This window comes from Rutilus rutilus (assembly GCF_951802725.1).
Source record: "Rutilus rutilus genome assembly, chromosome: 5".
NCBI classification, from domain to species: domain Eukaryota; kingdom Metazoa; phylum Chordata; class Actinopteri; order Cypriniformes; family Leuciscidae; genus Rutilus; species Rutilus rutilus.
The window spans coordinates 42,464,399-42,479,247 of NC_140213.1; the positions used below are offsets into that span (position 1 = coordinate 42,464,399).

Consider the following 14,849-nt stretch of genomic DNA (forward strand, 5'->3'; position numbering starts at 1 on the left):
CTGCTTTTTTTTTTTTTTAGAGAACAGAAGAATGGTTTCCAGACTGTTGATTTAAACTAAATAAATCTAAAACTTTTATTTAACAATGTTAGAAACATGTACATGAACATCCTTCAACAAGTCATTCAAATATAACAAATAAAAAAAAAACATTTAAATAAACATTGAACCCTGAAGTGAATTGATCATTTGTAGGCAAATGTACAAGTACACATTTGATCAGTGCTTAAAAACACCAAGGACACTTACAAAACATTCAAAAGATGGCAATTGCTTAAGTGACTAACTTGATTCTTTAAAAATGGTTTTATTAACATTTTCCCAATAAAGGTCATTTTATAAGGTGAAATAATTATTTAAAAAGTTACCTTTACTACAAAGCACTGACATTAAAATAAATTTAAGACATTTAAACTCCACAGCAGTTGCTCAGCGTCTTCCTCCGTTTGTGAAGACTCAGATTCACCTGGGACTCTGACCTCCGCCCCAGTTTTGCATGTTTCTTCACTTCTCTGTGATAATGTTTCAGAAGACATTTGAAACCTCAAAACACTTCATATCTTTACTCAGTTTTAGAATGAGCAAGAGCTGATCTTACCTTGCTAAGTGTAAAACGGCCTCGACGACGTTCGTCCCCTCTTTAGCACTCGCCTCACAGAACAGGGCATTATAAGCCTGTCATGGACAGCAGCCGTTACAAATTGACAACATGATGGTTAATACGTTCTTTCCACAAATCCGAGACTCACCATAGCAAGCTTTTCCCCATGGAAAGAGCTCACACAGCTTCCCTCTGGCCTCTCTGCCCTCAAATCCACCTTGTTCCCAATTACACACATTGGGATGTCCTTATCGGTTGACTCCTGTGAGGGAAAATTGACCGGATTCAGACTATAAATAAAGGAAATGTAAAGTTCATAATTTGTCACCGTACCTGAATCTGTTCCACCCATTCACGAACATTCAGAAAGCTGCTCTCAGACGTGACATCGTACAGCAGTAGCACTCCGTGTGCTTTGCGGAAATATGACCTAGCAATGCTGCGGAACCTGGAGAAAAGCAACAACTTATTGAAAGTGAATGCTTACCAGTGAAGTATTGTCTACATACACTACAGCTCAAAAGTTTGGGGGTCAGTAAGAACTTTAAATATTTTTATTTCAATACTTTTATTCAGCAGCATTCATTTATTAAGATGCATTTAAAAGTTTACACAAATATTAAGCAGCAAAACTGACACTGAAGCATGGAGTAATGGCTGATGAAAATTCAGCTTTGCCAACAATATAATACCTTTTAGTTAAATTGTAGTAACTTCACAATATTATCGTTTTACTGTAGTATCTATCAAATAAATCCAGCCTTGGTGAGCACAAGTCTTTTTTCTTTTCTTTTTTCAAAAACATTAAACTCTTACTGACCCCAAACATTTGAACCGTACTTCATCTTCAGCATACGGTTCATTAGACAATGAAAACAGCAGGCAGCAACGACAAATCAAAGGCTTAAAATCTGAACGTCCCACAGGAATTACCCTTTACAACTAGAAATTCCTTCATGTAAAATAAAATCCTCAAACATACATTTATGCTACAGATCAAGTAACAAACAAAGGCTCAGTTTCACAGACAAGGCTTAGATTAAACCAGGAGTAGGCATTTAAGTAGCTTTTATAAAAGAACCCATTACTGGTGTTCATCTTGACAAAACAATGGCATTGATATATTTTAAGATGTGCAAGTTAATTTCAGTTAAACCAGCTCAAACATGCATTTTAGTCTGAAAGTAGACTTAAATCTTGTCTGTGAAACCGGGCGAAAGAAACCAACACAAGTTTCACATTTAAACCCTAGGCCTGCATGCCTGCCAATATTCCATTATTTACTGTAAACATGTTTCCCGTTCGTTTATACATATGATTCAATTTATTTTCTGTGGCAACATGCCACATTGATTAGTATTTGTTAAACAGGACTGACGGGACGGTCTTAACCATGTAAAACTCACTTAGAACGCAATAAAATGATTTTGAAGAAATTAAAATCAATCAAGTCACAGCTCAAAACACTAACCCAGTTGACAATATTTTAGCATAAACTAGCATTCAAAAGTTTTGGGGAAGTAAGATTGTGTTTTTGAAGGGCTCTTAAGTTAACTAAGGCTGCATGGATTTGATCAAAAATACAGTAAAACCATAATAGTGTGAAATATTACAATTTTAAATGTTTTTCATTTTAATATTAATGAATAAATGTATTTATTCATGCGATGCAAAGCTTAATTTTCAGCATCATTAATCCAGACTTCAGTGTCACATGATCCTTCAGAAATGTTTGAGGAAACCATGATACATTCTTTGCCGAATATAAAGTGACTTGTCATTTGAAAAGTCTTGAGGAAAATCTCTCGTTGAATTTAGGGCTGTCGAAGTGAAAACAATAGCAGCTCAATAGGCTTTTATACAGTCCTGCCAGAGACCGTATATTAAGACAGTCATGTTACATGATATGACTTGAATGGTACTCAAGAAGGGCGGCAGTGCACTGCTTTACAGGAGAGGATTGAATGCGGCATCATGTTTTCATAAAAATTTGGAAGCCAAAAAAATCAAAACCGAAACAAATTCTATTAATTGCATCCCTAGTCATCAAGTCATCTTTGAGAGCAAGGGGCCCCCTGGTGGTTCAGGGGCCTTACACAACTTGCGTACTTGGCATATAGGTAGAACCGCCACTGTGTACCAGCAGACAAATTTAGTATCTGTGCACCTTAACTCATATGTAACTCAAGCATCATTTTAACTATCCATGTAGTTGGTTCTTAAATCGGACATATACTACTTTACCTTTCCTGTCCAGCAGTGTCCCAGATCTGAAGGTTTGTTTTCTCTCCATCTACAAGCATCTTCTTGATTTGAAAATCAACCCCTGCAAGAACGAATTTTGAGCTCTTTGGATTCCATCATCATAATGTATTCATGTGGTAACAAAGCTCATTCAAAAATACCGTGGTTGCATGTTCTCACCAAGAGTGGTTTGCATATCTCCTTTGAATTCGTTAAGACTCAACCGTAGTAAAAAGCTGGATTTTCCGGACCCAGCATCCCCAGCCAACACCAGACGATACACTGGAGCAAGATCTGTGTTATGCAAGTCGTCTTCAGTTTGCTATAGAGAACAAATGTACAAAGTGTCTCACAGTGCTTCTCAACCTTTTTTACTTTTTACCAGTTTTATAGTGCCGTCATTTACTAGATAAGATTAAATTAACAATTTTATAGCCAATAAAATATTTGAGCTTGCCATAACTACAAAAATGAATACTCCTAGGATGCATACAAATGCTCAGAGTTATAAGTATTATTGTAAATTCATGCCAGGTATTGAAATCAATGAAACTTATGAAACTTATGAAATCAAATGAAATCAAAACTTATGATCAAAAATATCATAACCAAATTTAATTTATCATATCAAAGTCTCAAGTTCTTCAAAAGAGAGAATTTTAAATATGTGATTTTTGTGATCTTTAGGCCCCCAGATCCCTGAAGATATGATTAAACAGCATTTGATCATTATACACAAGATCCAAATGCTACTAAAAATAGTCCTTGGAAATAAGTTACTTGCTAACTGGCCCATAACTTTACAAAAACACTTTGGGCCTTTATAGTTTATCAAAACTACTTTGGGTAGTAGTAGAGCTGAATGTTATGTCAGCAGCTGAGGCTGGGCCGAATTACAAGTTACATAAGAGTTGCACAAAAAAAAAAAATACAGCAGTTTTAAGATTACACAAGATGGATTACATTTACATAGGATTCTAAAACTCTCTTGTATCATTTTCTACTTCAAAGATGTTTAAAAACTAGGGAGTAAGCAAGAACTACCTTGACAGGAAAAGCAGATAAGCGTCGCCGAAGTGAGGCTATTGAGCCAACTCTGCTGCGAGGTACAGATCCCAAAGCTTCAGACTTCAGTTCCGACACCTACAAAAACATTAGTTATTTACCTAGAAAGAAATTATACAGATACACAACATGTATAGTGTGAAAACTAGTGAAAGCTGAAGACTTGCCTCCAGTTCAGATGGAATAGAAGAGTAACTATGATGCACCGTCTCCACTGAATTGTGGCTGTCGTCACTGTCATAATCGCTGGCTGACATCGGCTCAGGGTCCGTCTGAAGGGAAACGCCACTGTCCAAATATTTATCAGCCCAGCACTTGACCAAGGACATAGTATCCTCTTCATTAGTAAAACTGTACAAAAAAAAAAAAAAAAAAAAAAAAAAAAAAACACATCTAGTCCTCCATAGGAAAAATAATAATATAATTAATATAGTATAATAAACACACAGGCCTAAACAAAGCATCTTGAATGTTTACTCTGTATTTGTTGCAGTTGTACCTTGACAAAATATACTGAGCAAACAATAGAGGGCATAATTACCCGCTCTGATTCATTGTACTCTGTCGAATTGGTTTCATCTTCCTAGGAGGGATTTCATTTTTTGGTGAGAGCTACAGAAGAGCAAACATTTTAATGAGGATGGTTATTGTGTACATTAAAATGCATTCCAGAAACAACGCTGATATCCTTTATGATGGAAATCCAAATATTTGATCATGGTTAAAACGAATGCAGTACCAACTCAAATTTAAAAAATATATATATAGCTACCCGTCTTTTCGTAGAGGAGTTATCCTGGCTCAGAGCAGAGCGTAACCCATCATTGCTGTCATACAACGTTTTGTTCACTTCCCTGAAAAAGTCAAACCTTTCATATCAAAGCAAGCAAGAAATCCATTTCTTCATTAGAATATATTTTTATTAATTTGACTATTACAGAGAACAACCGAATTGACTTACTGGAGGATTTCTATATGGCTGGAATAAGACTGATACTCCATCACCATCTTCTTGAGGTCATCACTTTCTCTGAGAAGGAAAAAAATAAAATTTACATTTATGCAGGCTGTATGTGAGAACCAATGGCAGCAATCATATCTTTACATACACAAACCCAGTTTGAAGCATCAGTATTCTCACCTCTCGTGTTGGAGTTTCTGGTCAGTGAAGGCATTCTTCAATCCGTCCAACTCAACCTGGAGAACTGAGACACTCAGCTTGGCTTTCATAAGAGAACTCCTCAGCTCCTCATTCTCCTGCAGAGAAACAAATGAAAGCTGTAGAGGTCATACATTTATCAATTTGGCATTTAGGGTGCCAAACCTTATTTTGCAAATACAGAATGAAGGGTAATCTGCCCCACCAAATTAAGACAGATTGGGCTAAGATGTGTCAGTAGATAAGCTGTGGTGCCTCTAACAAAATGGTTCATAATTTGACATTTGATCACATACTGCATTTAAAAAGGACCCTTGTTTTGTTAAAGTTTTATTTGAAGTGTAAATCATTCCCATATTCTATTTCTATGGCCTTTTGTGATAGTTCACCATCTTTTTTAATGAAGAAAAAAGAAAAGTAATTTCTCAAAATATATTTTATCCACAGAAGACAGTCATACAGTTTCAGAATAGAGTGATGGTGAGAATTTTCATTTTTTGGGTGAACCATCATTTTAGATAAAAATTGGCAGACTTTACCTTACTCTCCCCTAAGGTTCAAACATTTTTGAAGGGCACTGGCATGTGGTAGTAGAATCTGATTCATACCTGCATCAGAGCTCTAATCTGTGCTCTCAATTTGATGGCATCTTCTCTGGGGCTGTTTAATTTCGACTCCTCTTGATACTGCTAAAATTAGAGAACGTAAGAAAATGCAAGTTACACACAAAATAGACAAACCCACATGTATTCAAGCGAGAATCCCACATTGTCTCACCTTTGTGAGCCTCTCGATAGTTGTTTGCAGGTCTGCCAGCTCATTCTCATGCTTGATTTGGAGCATAGCAATGGATTCATCCAATTTCTTCTGCTCCTGTATGCATGAAACCCAAGAAGAGTGTTTTCCTTATATGCACGGACCTAATAAAGAGGCATTTACAAGCTCTCATAGAGAAGCCTTTGTGCACAGACTCAGGCTGGCCTTCCTGTTAAAAAGCTCACTGGGCTACAAGAATAAAGGTGAACCACTGAGCAAGAAGCTAAACCCCAAATCCCTCTTTTCCACTCAGCAAGACAGAATAAATACACATTTACGTGTATGAACCGTGGTTATAGTAACTAATGCCATTTAAAATGCATTCAATATATACACCGTAGTACTTAAAGTACATGGTGCAACTTTTGTTCAAAATTAAGTTTAAAAAGTGAGTAAATACAACAATCCTTCCAAAACATGTTGTCTTAACCCGTTTCACTATGGTAAGCCAATTATAAGCGTTTGTATTTTAGACCTGACAGTTTTCACAGGAAATCAGATAGAATCAACATTGGCTTGGCTTTTCAGAGATTATGAGAACTGAAGGATTTGAAGTGTTAAAGTGACGTAGAGGTGGCGTTTTTATTACTCAACAGGTGAGTAAGGAACTTTATTGAATTGTTAATTCATTGTAAAGCATTTTCTATTGTGCAGGCTCATTAATCCGCACAGTCACGCAGAGCCGAAGCACAACCAAAACGAATGCATGCAGTTTTATTTAGTGTCCCTTTAGTCTACAACACAATTGAATATCATTAAGAATTCAGAAAAGCATGACCTACTTTTGCTTTAATCTGCATGTAAAAATGTTACATTGTTAACTCTTTCCACGCCATTGACAAATTTCCAGCTTTCCATGTTTTCACTGTTATACGGTGGGCGCTATTATGCATCTCCTGATCAAAACACAATGAAGTAGAAACAAGCGATAGCATATACATATGAAAAAAATGCAGCAATCAACATTAAACCACATAAATCAAAACTGCCTAATGTTACTGAATGAAATGTCGACCCAGGACGAGCTGCGTTGATGGACTCGACCTACTCTCCCATCTATGTTTTGATCATCGTTCTGAATCCAATCCAGAGTCTTGACGAATGCAATCTGCTTTTTGCTCAAAATGTTGCTCTTCATGAATAATGTTACATTCATATAGCACTTTTCTGGGTACTCAAAGCGTTTTACATGGGGGAATCTCCTCAACCACCACCAATGCGCAGCATCCACCTGGATGATGTGACGGCAGCCATATTGCGCCAGAACACACACCAGCTTACTGGTGGAGAGGAGACCGTGATGAAGCCAATCAGTATATGGGGATGATTAGGAGACCATGATGGGCAGAGGCCAAGGGGCAAATTTTGAAATTGTGAAAATGATCAAAATGCTGGCAGTAGCTGACAACTTTTTTGAAAAAATGCTGGCAGGGAAAGAGTTAATATTCAAACTATTGTACATAAATGTGCCAAGTCATCATAAAAATAGTCACTGAATATAAAACATGTCTGACTTCTCACCTCTTCTCTGACCCTTTCTTCTGTGCGGGCCAGTTGCTGCTGCACGTCCTCCTCCATCTCTTCTAAATGACAGCTGGTCAGTTCCTCTGTTCTGTTGACATCAAAAAAGCATAAGGCATAGCCTGAACTTTTTAGAACCAAATGACAACTTTAAAGTCTCCAGAAAGCAGTTTGAAACAACCGGTCTTGGATGCATTAAAGGGTTTCCTAAGACCAAGTGCACTGGCATCCAGGTCTCAAAAGAAACGTTCCCCCGAGGAGCTACTACTGGAGAGATGAATTACTCCTTTAAGCTACAGTACACTGTCTTATAATCATCAAGTGGGTGCAGTTGAGCAAACCTCTGACGAAAGGGAAGGGAGGAATGAAGGTAGGACTCTTGAGAAAACAAGCCGCAACTGTGTAAGGTGGACCGGAGGTGAAACAAACAGCCTTATGCTAAACACACAGTAAAAGGCCTGGATTGTGTTTCACTGAGAAAACAGAGCACTCAAACTCTGTCCACACTTACAGAAACACAAATAGAAATTCTTGAGAAATACAAGGGGAAGGACAAGCTTAGTAACTCTGCACTAATTTTCAATTTCCTCCTTCCTTAAGAATGGAAGAGATTTTCTTCATTTTAATAATGAAAGCTTTAGAGCCTGAATCCATTAAATGCTTACAGAAGCAAAACACTTCCTGGACAAAAAAAAGCTGGTGTTTCTGTCCACCATACATGAAGTAGATAGGAAGTTCACAATAATATTAGTGATTCATTAATCTGATACGGAACAGCAGTCTTCTTGTACTTTCTACAATTGTGCACTGTTTAAATTCTGTGAGTCTTACTCCCGCTAGAAAGCTTCAGAAAACTTCCAAGGGGACAAAGAATGACAACAATAAAATAACCAACAATTAAAATGCTAAAGACAAATTCTTTCAAACATGTAAAGGGACATGAAATTATAGCGAGGTACAACTACTATGGTCCTTCAGATCTCATCAGGCTTGGCAATGACAATTTGAAAGGGCCAAACCAGCTGTTGTAAAACCTGTTTTTGAATCAGCACAGCATCCCGGCTGAATCCTGGAAATGCTCCTCTCACCTTCGAAGACTGGTCTCGAGTTGTTCACTCTCCATCCGGTGTTCTTTGCTCTCGGCCACAAAGGATTTGATGACATCCTCATATTGCTGCAGTAACAGCTCATCTGATGTGGAGTGGATTTGTTCATACAGCTCGCTCACTGCATCGCACTGCCTGCAGACAAGGGGGGAAAAAATCCTGAATCAAGGACTGAATCAGCGCATCTTATGTGTATGGATGAAGCCAGTTGTGAAGACATGCATTGGCAAAAAATATATATATATATATATATATAAAAAAAAAAAAAAAATTACAAAACAAAAGATTTTACAAAATGCAGATGAAAAACATTAATCGGTGTATACAAAAATTGACTTAGCTAAACGGGCAGATAGAAACCATATACTATTGTTTTTATATACAGCTAGATCTAAATGGAGGAACTGAGTCCAGGGAGTAAAAAAAAAAAAAAAAAAAAAAAAAAAAAAGGGAAGTCCCAGTTAAAACCGCAGAGGACTTCCATATTTTATCCCCGTAATAGCCTCCAAACGCTATGCACATTTCATACATAAATAGTAGGATTTTCTGCATCTATGGTCCAAAATATAAAATATATCTTGGCCATTTCCATCACTGGCTATAACAAAAAAAAAAAAAAAAAAAGGGAGTCAAAAGAGAAAAGAAAGAAAAGAAAAAAAGCAGCTTGTCGGCAGATTTAACTAACTTCTGGGAACACATTTGATCCAAAAACATGGTTATGTAGGCTACCTACTGGCGTGCACACACCCAAACAAACACACACATTGTTACATCTATCTTTGTGAGGAGATTCATTGACACATTGCAATCTCTAGCTCCTTACCATAACCCCATCACTAGTGCCTAAACTGAACCCTTACCCCAAACCCAATTATAACCTTATCCCTAAAACCAAGTCTTGACCCTCAAACAAGCCTTTACAGAGCTCTCAGAAAGTGAGGACCAGCGAAAATGTCTTCACCTACTCTCTTTGTCCTCACTGGTCTAAAACTCAAAGCGGGCCCCACAAATATAGTTGTACAAGTCCACACAAACGATATTTTTAAGAACTTGAGATAGGCTCCCTAAAAAACTAGAAAGCAAACTAAACTAGTTAAAATTTAAACCGTAGGCAAATTAGCCTATATTGTCTCGTGCATCCTCTTATGTTAATAATGACGCAAGTAGACGTTTAACAAAATGAGTGAATCTGAACTTCACAAGTCAAAACATAAACCTACCTTCCTAAATAAAAGGCCACATCTCCGTCTAATGTGTTTTCAAACTCATCCCAAGCGCTTCTCTGACTTGGCAAACTGTTTCCCAACAAAGCAAGATTGAGGGCTTCGGAAACTTCGTGAAAGCTTGACGAAAAGTCGTTGAAATTAATGTATCCGTCTCCATCCAGGTCGAATTTGTTGAATAAAGTCCTGATCTCGTCCGCAGGGACATTAAGCTCCCGGCAAACAGTAGTGAAGTCCTCGTATTCGACTCTTCCTGACTTATTCCCATCACATGCTGCGAAAAGTCTCCGAAGGTCAGTTTGGTTCATCTTTTCACTTGACGAGGACAAGCAAACGCTTATTTAAAACACACCCGTGTACAACGACACCGCTCCAAATAACCTATGTGAAAGTGATAAAACGACGAAAGCGTGAGGAGGAATGAGCGTTAATGCAGCCTACTGTACATCATTCACCAACAGGTGCGCGGACACCTCGCGCTGAAACTAGAGGCAGGTTAGATAGATGAAGCATGCGTGATTGGACGATCGCTCATTATCTCGCGTGTAACAAGTTAAACTCGAGTTAGTGTGTCATTGGATACCCGTGGAGGTAGGCGTGCTGTAAAAGTGCACAACAATCTGAGAACCAGCTCATATTTACATTGGTCTCTCAGTCTGGCCAACTAAGCAGAGGTGTAAAGTCCAGGGGTCAGAAAGTAAAAAGTCCTGTCATATGTTTATTCCACCCATGACCTCAGCCAGCTGATTTCACTAATTAGCTCATCTCCTGGCTGAAAAACTGTGCTAATCAGCAAATCCTGGTGATTGGAACAAAATACTGAGAAGGACTTTTGCTTTCTGAACCTGGACTTTACACCTCTGCAACTAAATGCTTTTTAAAAAAAGAATAAAAAAAGAAAAGAAAGAAGCTAAGTGTGAAGTTATTTTATGCTTTTTATCAACCAAAGAAGAATACAGCATAATGTAAAAAGCTGATGCCTTAAAATTTTAAATACAATCAACTTGGATGTTTGTCATTTCAACTTAAATTACATTAAAAATGAGTTACATTTCTTAAAAAACTAGTTAATTCTTGTATAACTTGTATAAAAAGGGGAGTTAAAGCAATGCAAAAACATATGTTGACATATGTATATATATTACATAGGCTAATTATGAATAAGACAAATACAAAATAATAGTTAAAAACAGAGTCAAATACTGACCTTATACTATCGAGTCTTTATGGATATTTTAAATAGTCTTTGGCTAGGCTATATCCAGATTTTACTGTGCCACGTAATTATTTTTCTAGTAGAAATTTGGCTTATTTTGCTATTAAATTTAGTAACGACTATAATAAAATTATCGAAAAATAAATTAGCAAACATCATCACCAAAATGACATCAGAAAACGCGGTCACGTTGACGTAGTTCTGTCGCGCGCCAGACGCCAGTGCGCGCGGTGGGTTGACGCTGTCGAGGGCGCTACTTTATTTCCCTTTTCAGGTGTGTGGACTGCTCTTTATCTGCTGAAGGACATTTGCCTTCCTTTGTTTGGTAATGTCCACGACACATAACCACACTCGTATTCCATTCAATTCAATGACATTTTCTCTGAATTATAAACTGATTAAAGAGTAGGCAGGTTAAATAAATTAAAAAGTAGCCTATGGAATTTTTATAATTTTTCATCGTCTCTCTGGCTGTGTCATTCTGCAAACAGGGCACCGCACCTTAAACTAACTCGAGTGTTTACATTCTGTTATAGTTAACTTTTAGCCTGCGTCAAATAACACACGCGCATAAAGGGGGATTACCCAGAGGAACTTAATTATTTACATAACTGGATATGAGTATCGTGTTGTTGTAACTATGTCAGCTGTTGTGTGTTACTTTATTTAACCTGGAAGAAACAGATAGTGATGATGACCACAACGATTACGGCTATATTCAAGGATGAGTCGTTTATATACTGACATTGCCACACGATGGCAGCATTATTACGGTCAAATGTTAGAGCGCTCGTGAGCACTTGGCTCAAACCCTTTTGAAAAGTGAGATTTATATAGGCGACAGACCCAGGCAAAAGTCTGGAAACATTACTATTTTTTTATGTTTTTGAAAGAAGTCTCTTATGCTCATCAAGCATGCATTTATTTGATCAAAAATACAGGAAAAAAAAAAGTAATATCATTACAATTTAAAATAATGGTTTTCTATTTTAATGTGCTTTTAAATATAATTTATTTCTGATGCAAAGCTGAATTTTCATCAGCCATTACTCCAGTCGTCAGTGTCACATGATCATTCAAAAATCATTCTAATATGCTGATTTATTATCGATGTTGGGAACAGCTGTGCTGCTTAATATATATTTTTTGGAACCTGTGATCGTTTTTTTTTTAGGATTCATTGATGAATAAAAAGTTTAAAAGAACTGCATTTATTCAAAATATAAATCTTTCTAAAAATATAAATCTTTCTTTACTATCACTTTTTATCAATTTAACACATCCTTACTAAATAAAAAAAATTATTAAAAAAAAATAGACTGACCCTAAACTTTTGAACTGTAGTGTATATTGTTACAAAATATTTATAAAAAAAAAAAAAAAAAAACTCAAAGTATCCTGAAAAAACTATCACAGGTTGTAAAAAAAAACATTAAGCAGCAAAACTGTTTTCAACATCGATAATAAATCAGCATATTAGAATGATTTCTGAAGGATCATGTGACACTGAAGACTGGAGTAATGATGCTGAAAATTGAGATTTGCATCACAGAAATAAATGATATTTTAAAAGCATGAAAACTATTATTTAAAATGTTAATAATATTTCACAATATTTATTTTTGGTCAAATAAAATACTTCTTTAAAAACATTAAAAATAGTAACGTTTCCAAACTTTTGACCGGTACTGTATTTGTAAAGATATATACATAAAATAGAGCCTATAAAACCTAAAGTGTCCATAAAATGTATAAGCTGACCGTTAGTGGTAGGTGTTTATGAGATATTACAGTAGTCCTATATCTTTTCATTAATCACGTATATAATTTGATGCCACTCGACTCAAAACTTTAGGTTGCGAGTTTCAAACCTGTAATTGACCCGAATAATGTTGAATCAGTAAAAAAAAATCAGTGGGTTTATTTATTTTATTTAGAAAATTAAAATTAAAGTGCTTTTATGTACAATATAATAAAAACAACAAAACAGTAGTGATGTATAATACAAAAAATACATTTCACAACAGGTTTTTTTTCTTTACATTGGCAGCAAAATGTACAAATACACCTTTACATTAAAGTTTACAAGACATTAACTTACAATAGATCAGAGCATCTTGGTGCGCCATTATAAAGAATGTATCTGAGCATTTAAGAGTGTAACAGACTACTGCAGTCCAGCAACTCTTATGTCTGAGTCAGCACTGAAATATGTGACTATACGACTATCTATATACGTAACTAAATCTACCGCTTGTAGGTAGCAGCTGATGTACAGTGAAGTTTTCACATTGTCTACTCTGTAAAACGGCACGCTAGTGATAATAATCAGATGATGTAAAATTTGCTTACAGTTTAAATGATTTTTGCATGATATCTTGAATGTGATTTTCAAACAGAGGTCTGAGTATATGTTTATTATTACAAATACATGTTTTTTTTTTCTTCTTTTTCTGTGCTTGAAATATGTTCAGTAAGTGTTTGTGTGATTGATATATATATTTATATATTAGGGGACCTCTGTAGATATTAATAAGCACAGTGGAGACATACCCTTGCAGTGGACTGTTGCACAGAAGACCATTCGATATACAGTGGTTTGCGACTTTATAGGTGTAGTCCACCAGAGCAGACATGCATGTGAGGTTTGCTCTTTGTTCACGTGGTTTAGTCACAAAAAGGCTACAAGATTACATTTGCTTTCCCGCAAACCCTTTAAGTCACGAAATCTAGCTCAGAGGCTTCAACTAAACCATTCAGTTGGTACTTGCTACAGCAATGTCAGGAGAGCATTCACCCCCAGACACTTTCATTCGAACCATTGCCACATTCTGTGCAAATACAATAGAAAAAAAATTATAATTGTAATGCATTCTGGTAAAAAAAAGAAAAAAAGAAAAAAAAAGCAGAATGTAAAAACATTAAATGTCGTTCATAACCTTCCCTTACAAATACAATTGTACAACTTTGTGATCAAAGTCATTGTCCGTCAATATCATGATAAAGTACATGTCCCGCTTTCAAACATTCAGCGTAAATTTAAATAAGACACAATGTTTCTATTGAAAGAAGAATTTTGGAACACTTTCAATCAATACATAACTACATTCACAATACAAATGTCTGTGTGATCTTTAAAGATCAATGGCAATGAAACATTACACACTTGGGTGGTGCAATATACAATGCTTGTCTTTGGGAATTTTACTGGAAATAGATGTTTCTTAAAAATTATTATTATTTTGTCCGTGTGTTCTTAACTATACATTTTTACATGGATCCTTATGTTGATGCTATGCTAACTTACATTTGTGCGCAAGTTATTATCCCCATCCCCAATGCTTTTGCAGTAACAAGTAATGTAGTGTTTGAAATCGAACCTATATGTCATTGCTCCCACCCAAAAAACATCTGTTAGCCTGCTTTGACTTAAGGTGTTATAGTGAACATGGCACTTTTTCATGAAAAAAAGAAATCTGCTGGTCACTTTACACTCTTCGGGAGCATAGGTCTCAAAGCTTAGCGTAAAATTGGCATGTAAAGTCGTTTTCATTCTGTCCGAATGCAAGTTCATCATTCGAATTTACAACATGGCAATATAAATGTCTTTAATCTGAGAGAAGTACACTTTTGAGTCAAGAGAACAGCTCTTGATAGATCCGTAGACCACTTGGGCTTCTGAGAGATGTGAAATGACTGAGAGAATCTAAAATCTTTTGGCACAAAAAAAAAAATTTGGATCGGTAAACGTTTGGTCACTTCTATTGACTATGAACTACTTCAAGAAATATTTATGTAGAAAATTCTGCTTTCATTTACTCATGTTCATGTTCTTCCAAACCTCTATGACTTTCTTATGCTGAGCACAAATAGAGATCATTTGAAGAACTGTTTTTGT

At 36.1% G+C, this 14,849-nt stretch overlaps 1 protein-coding gene across 2 annotated transcripts; it reads right to left on the reverse strand.

Annotated features, from left to right (window-relative positions):
• Positions 1-18: 18 nt before the first annotated feature.
• rasef2 (RAS and EF-hand domain containing 2) lies at positions 19-10,316 on the reverse strand. 2 transcript variants are annotated; one of them, XM_084409272.1, is made up of 17 exons: positions 9,733-10,316; positions 8,495-8,647; positions 7,407-7,497; positions 5,847-5,942; positions 5,678-5,758; positions 5,052-5,167; positions 4,872-4,940; positions 4,683-4,764; positions 4,452-4,522; positions 4,078-4,261; positions 3,890-3,988; positions 3,026-3,167; positions 2,846-2,927; positions 935-1,049; positions 750-863; positions 599-675; positions 19-512 (listed from the first exon to the last, which is right to left on the reverse strand). In XM_084409272.1, exons 1-17 carry the CDS (start codon positions 10,041-10,043, stop codon positions 410-412), a joined length of 1,986 nt encoding a protein of 661 aa, XP_084265398.1. In that variant the 5' UTR covers positions 10,044-10,316; the 3' UTR covers positions 19-409. The 2 variants fall into 2 exon arrangements, with proteins under 2 accessions (XP_084265398.1, XP_084265399.1); XM_084409273.1 differs by having other exon boundaries at positions 49-512; positions 5,678-5,755; positions 9,733-10,186.
• Between the last annotated feature and the right edge of the window lie 4,533 nt (positions 10,317-14,849).

Bases quoted from the DNA above. Each gene is read 5' to 3' on its own strand.
- rasef2 (XM_084409272.1), bottom strand. From the start codon at position 10,043: ATGAACCAAACTGACCTTCGGAGACTTTTCGCAGCATGTGATGGGAAT. The intron at 5,943-7,406 runs GTGAGAAGTCAG...TCATGCATACAG, and splicing joins AAGAAAGGGTCAGAGAAGAG to GAGCAGAAGAAATTGGATGA. The intron at 513-598 runs GTAAGATCAGCT...ACATTATCACAG, and splicing joins GCCGTTTTACACTTAGCAAG to AGAAGTGAAGAAACATGCAA.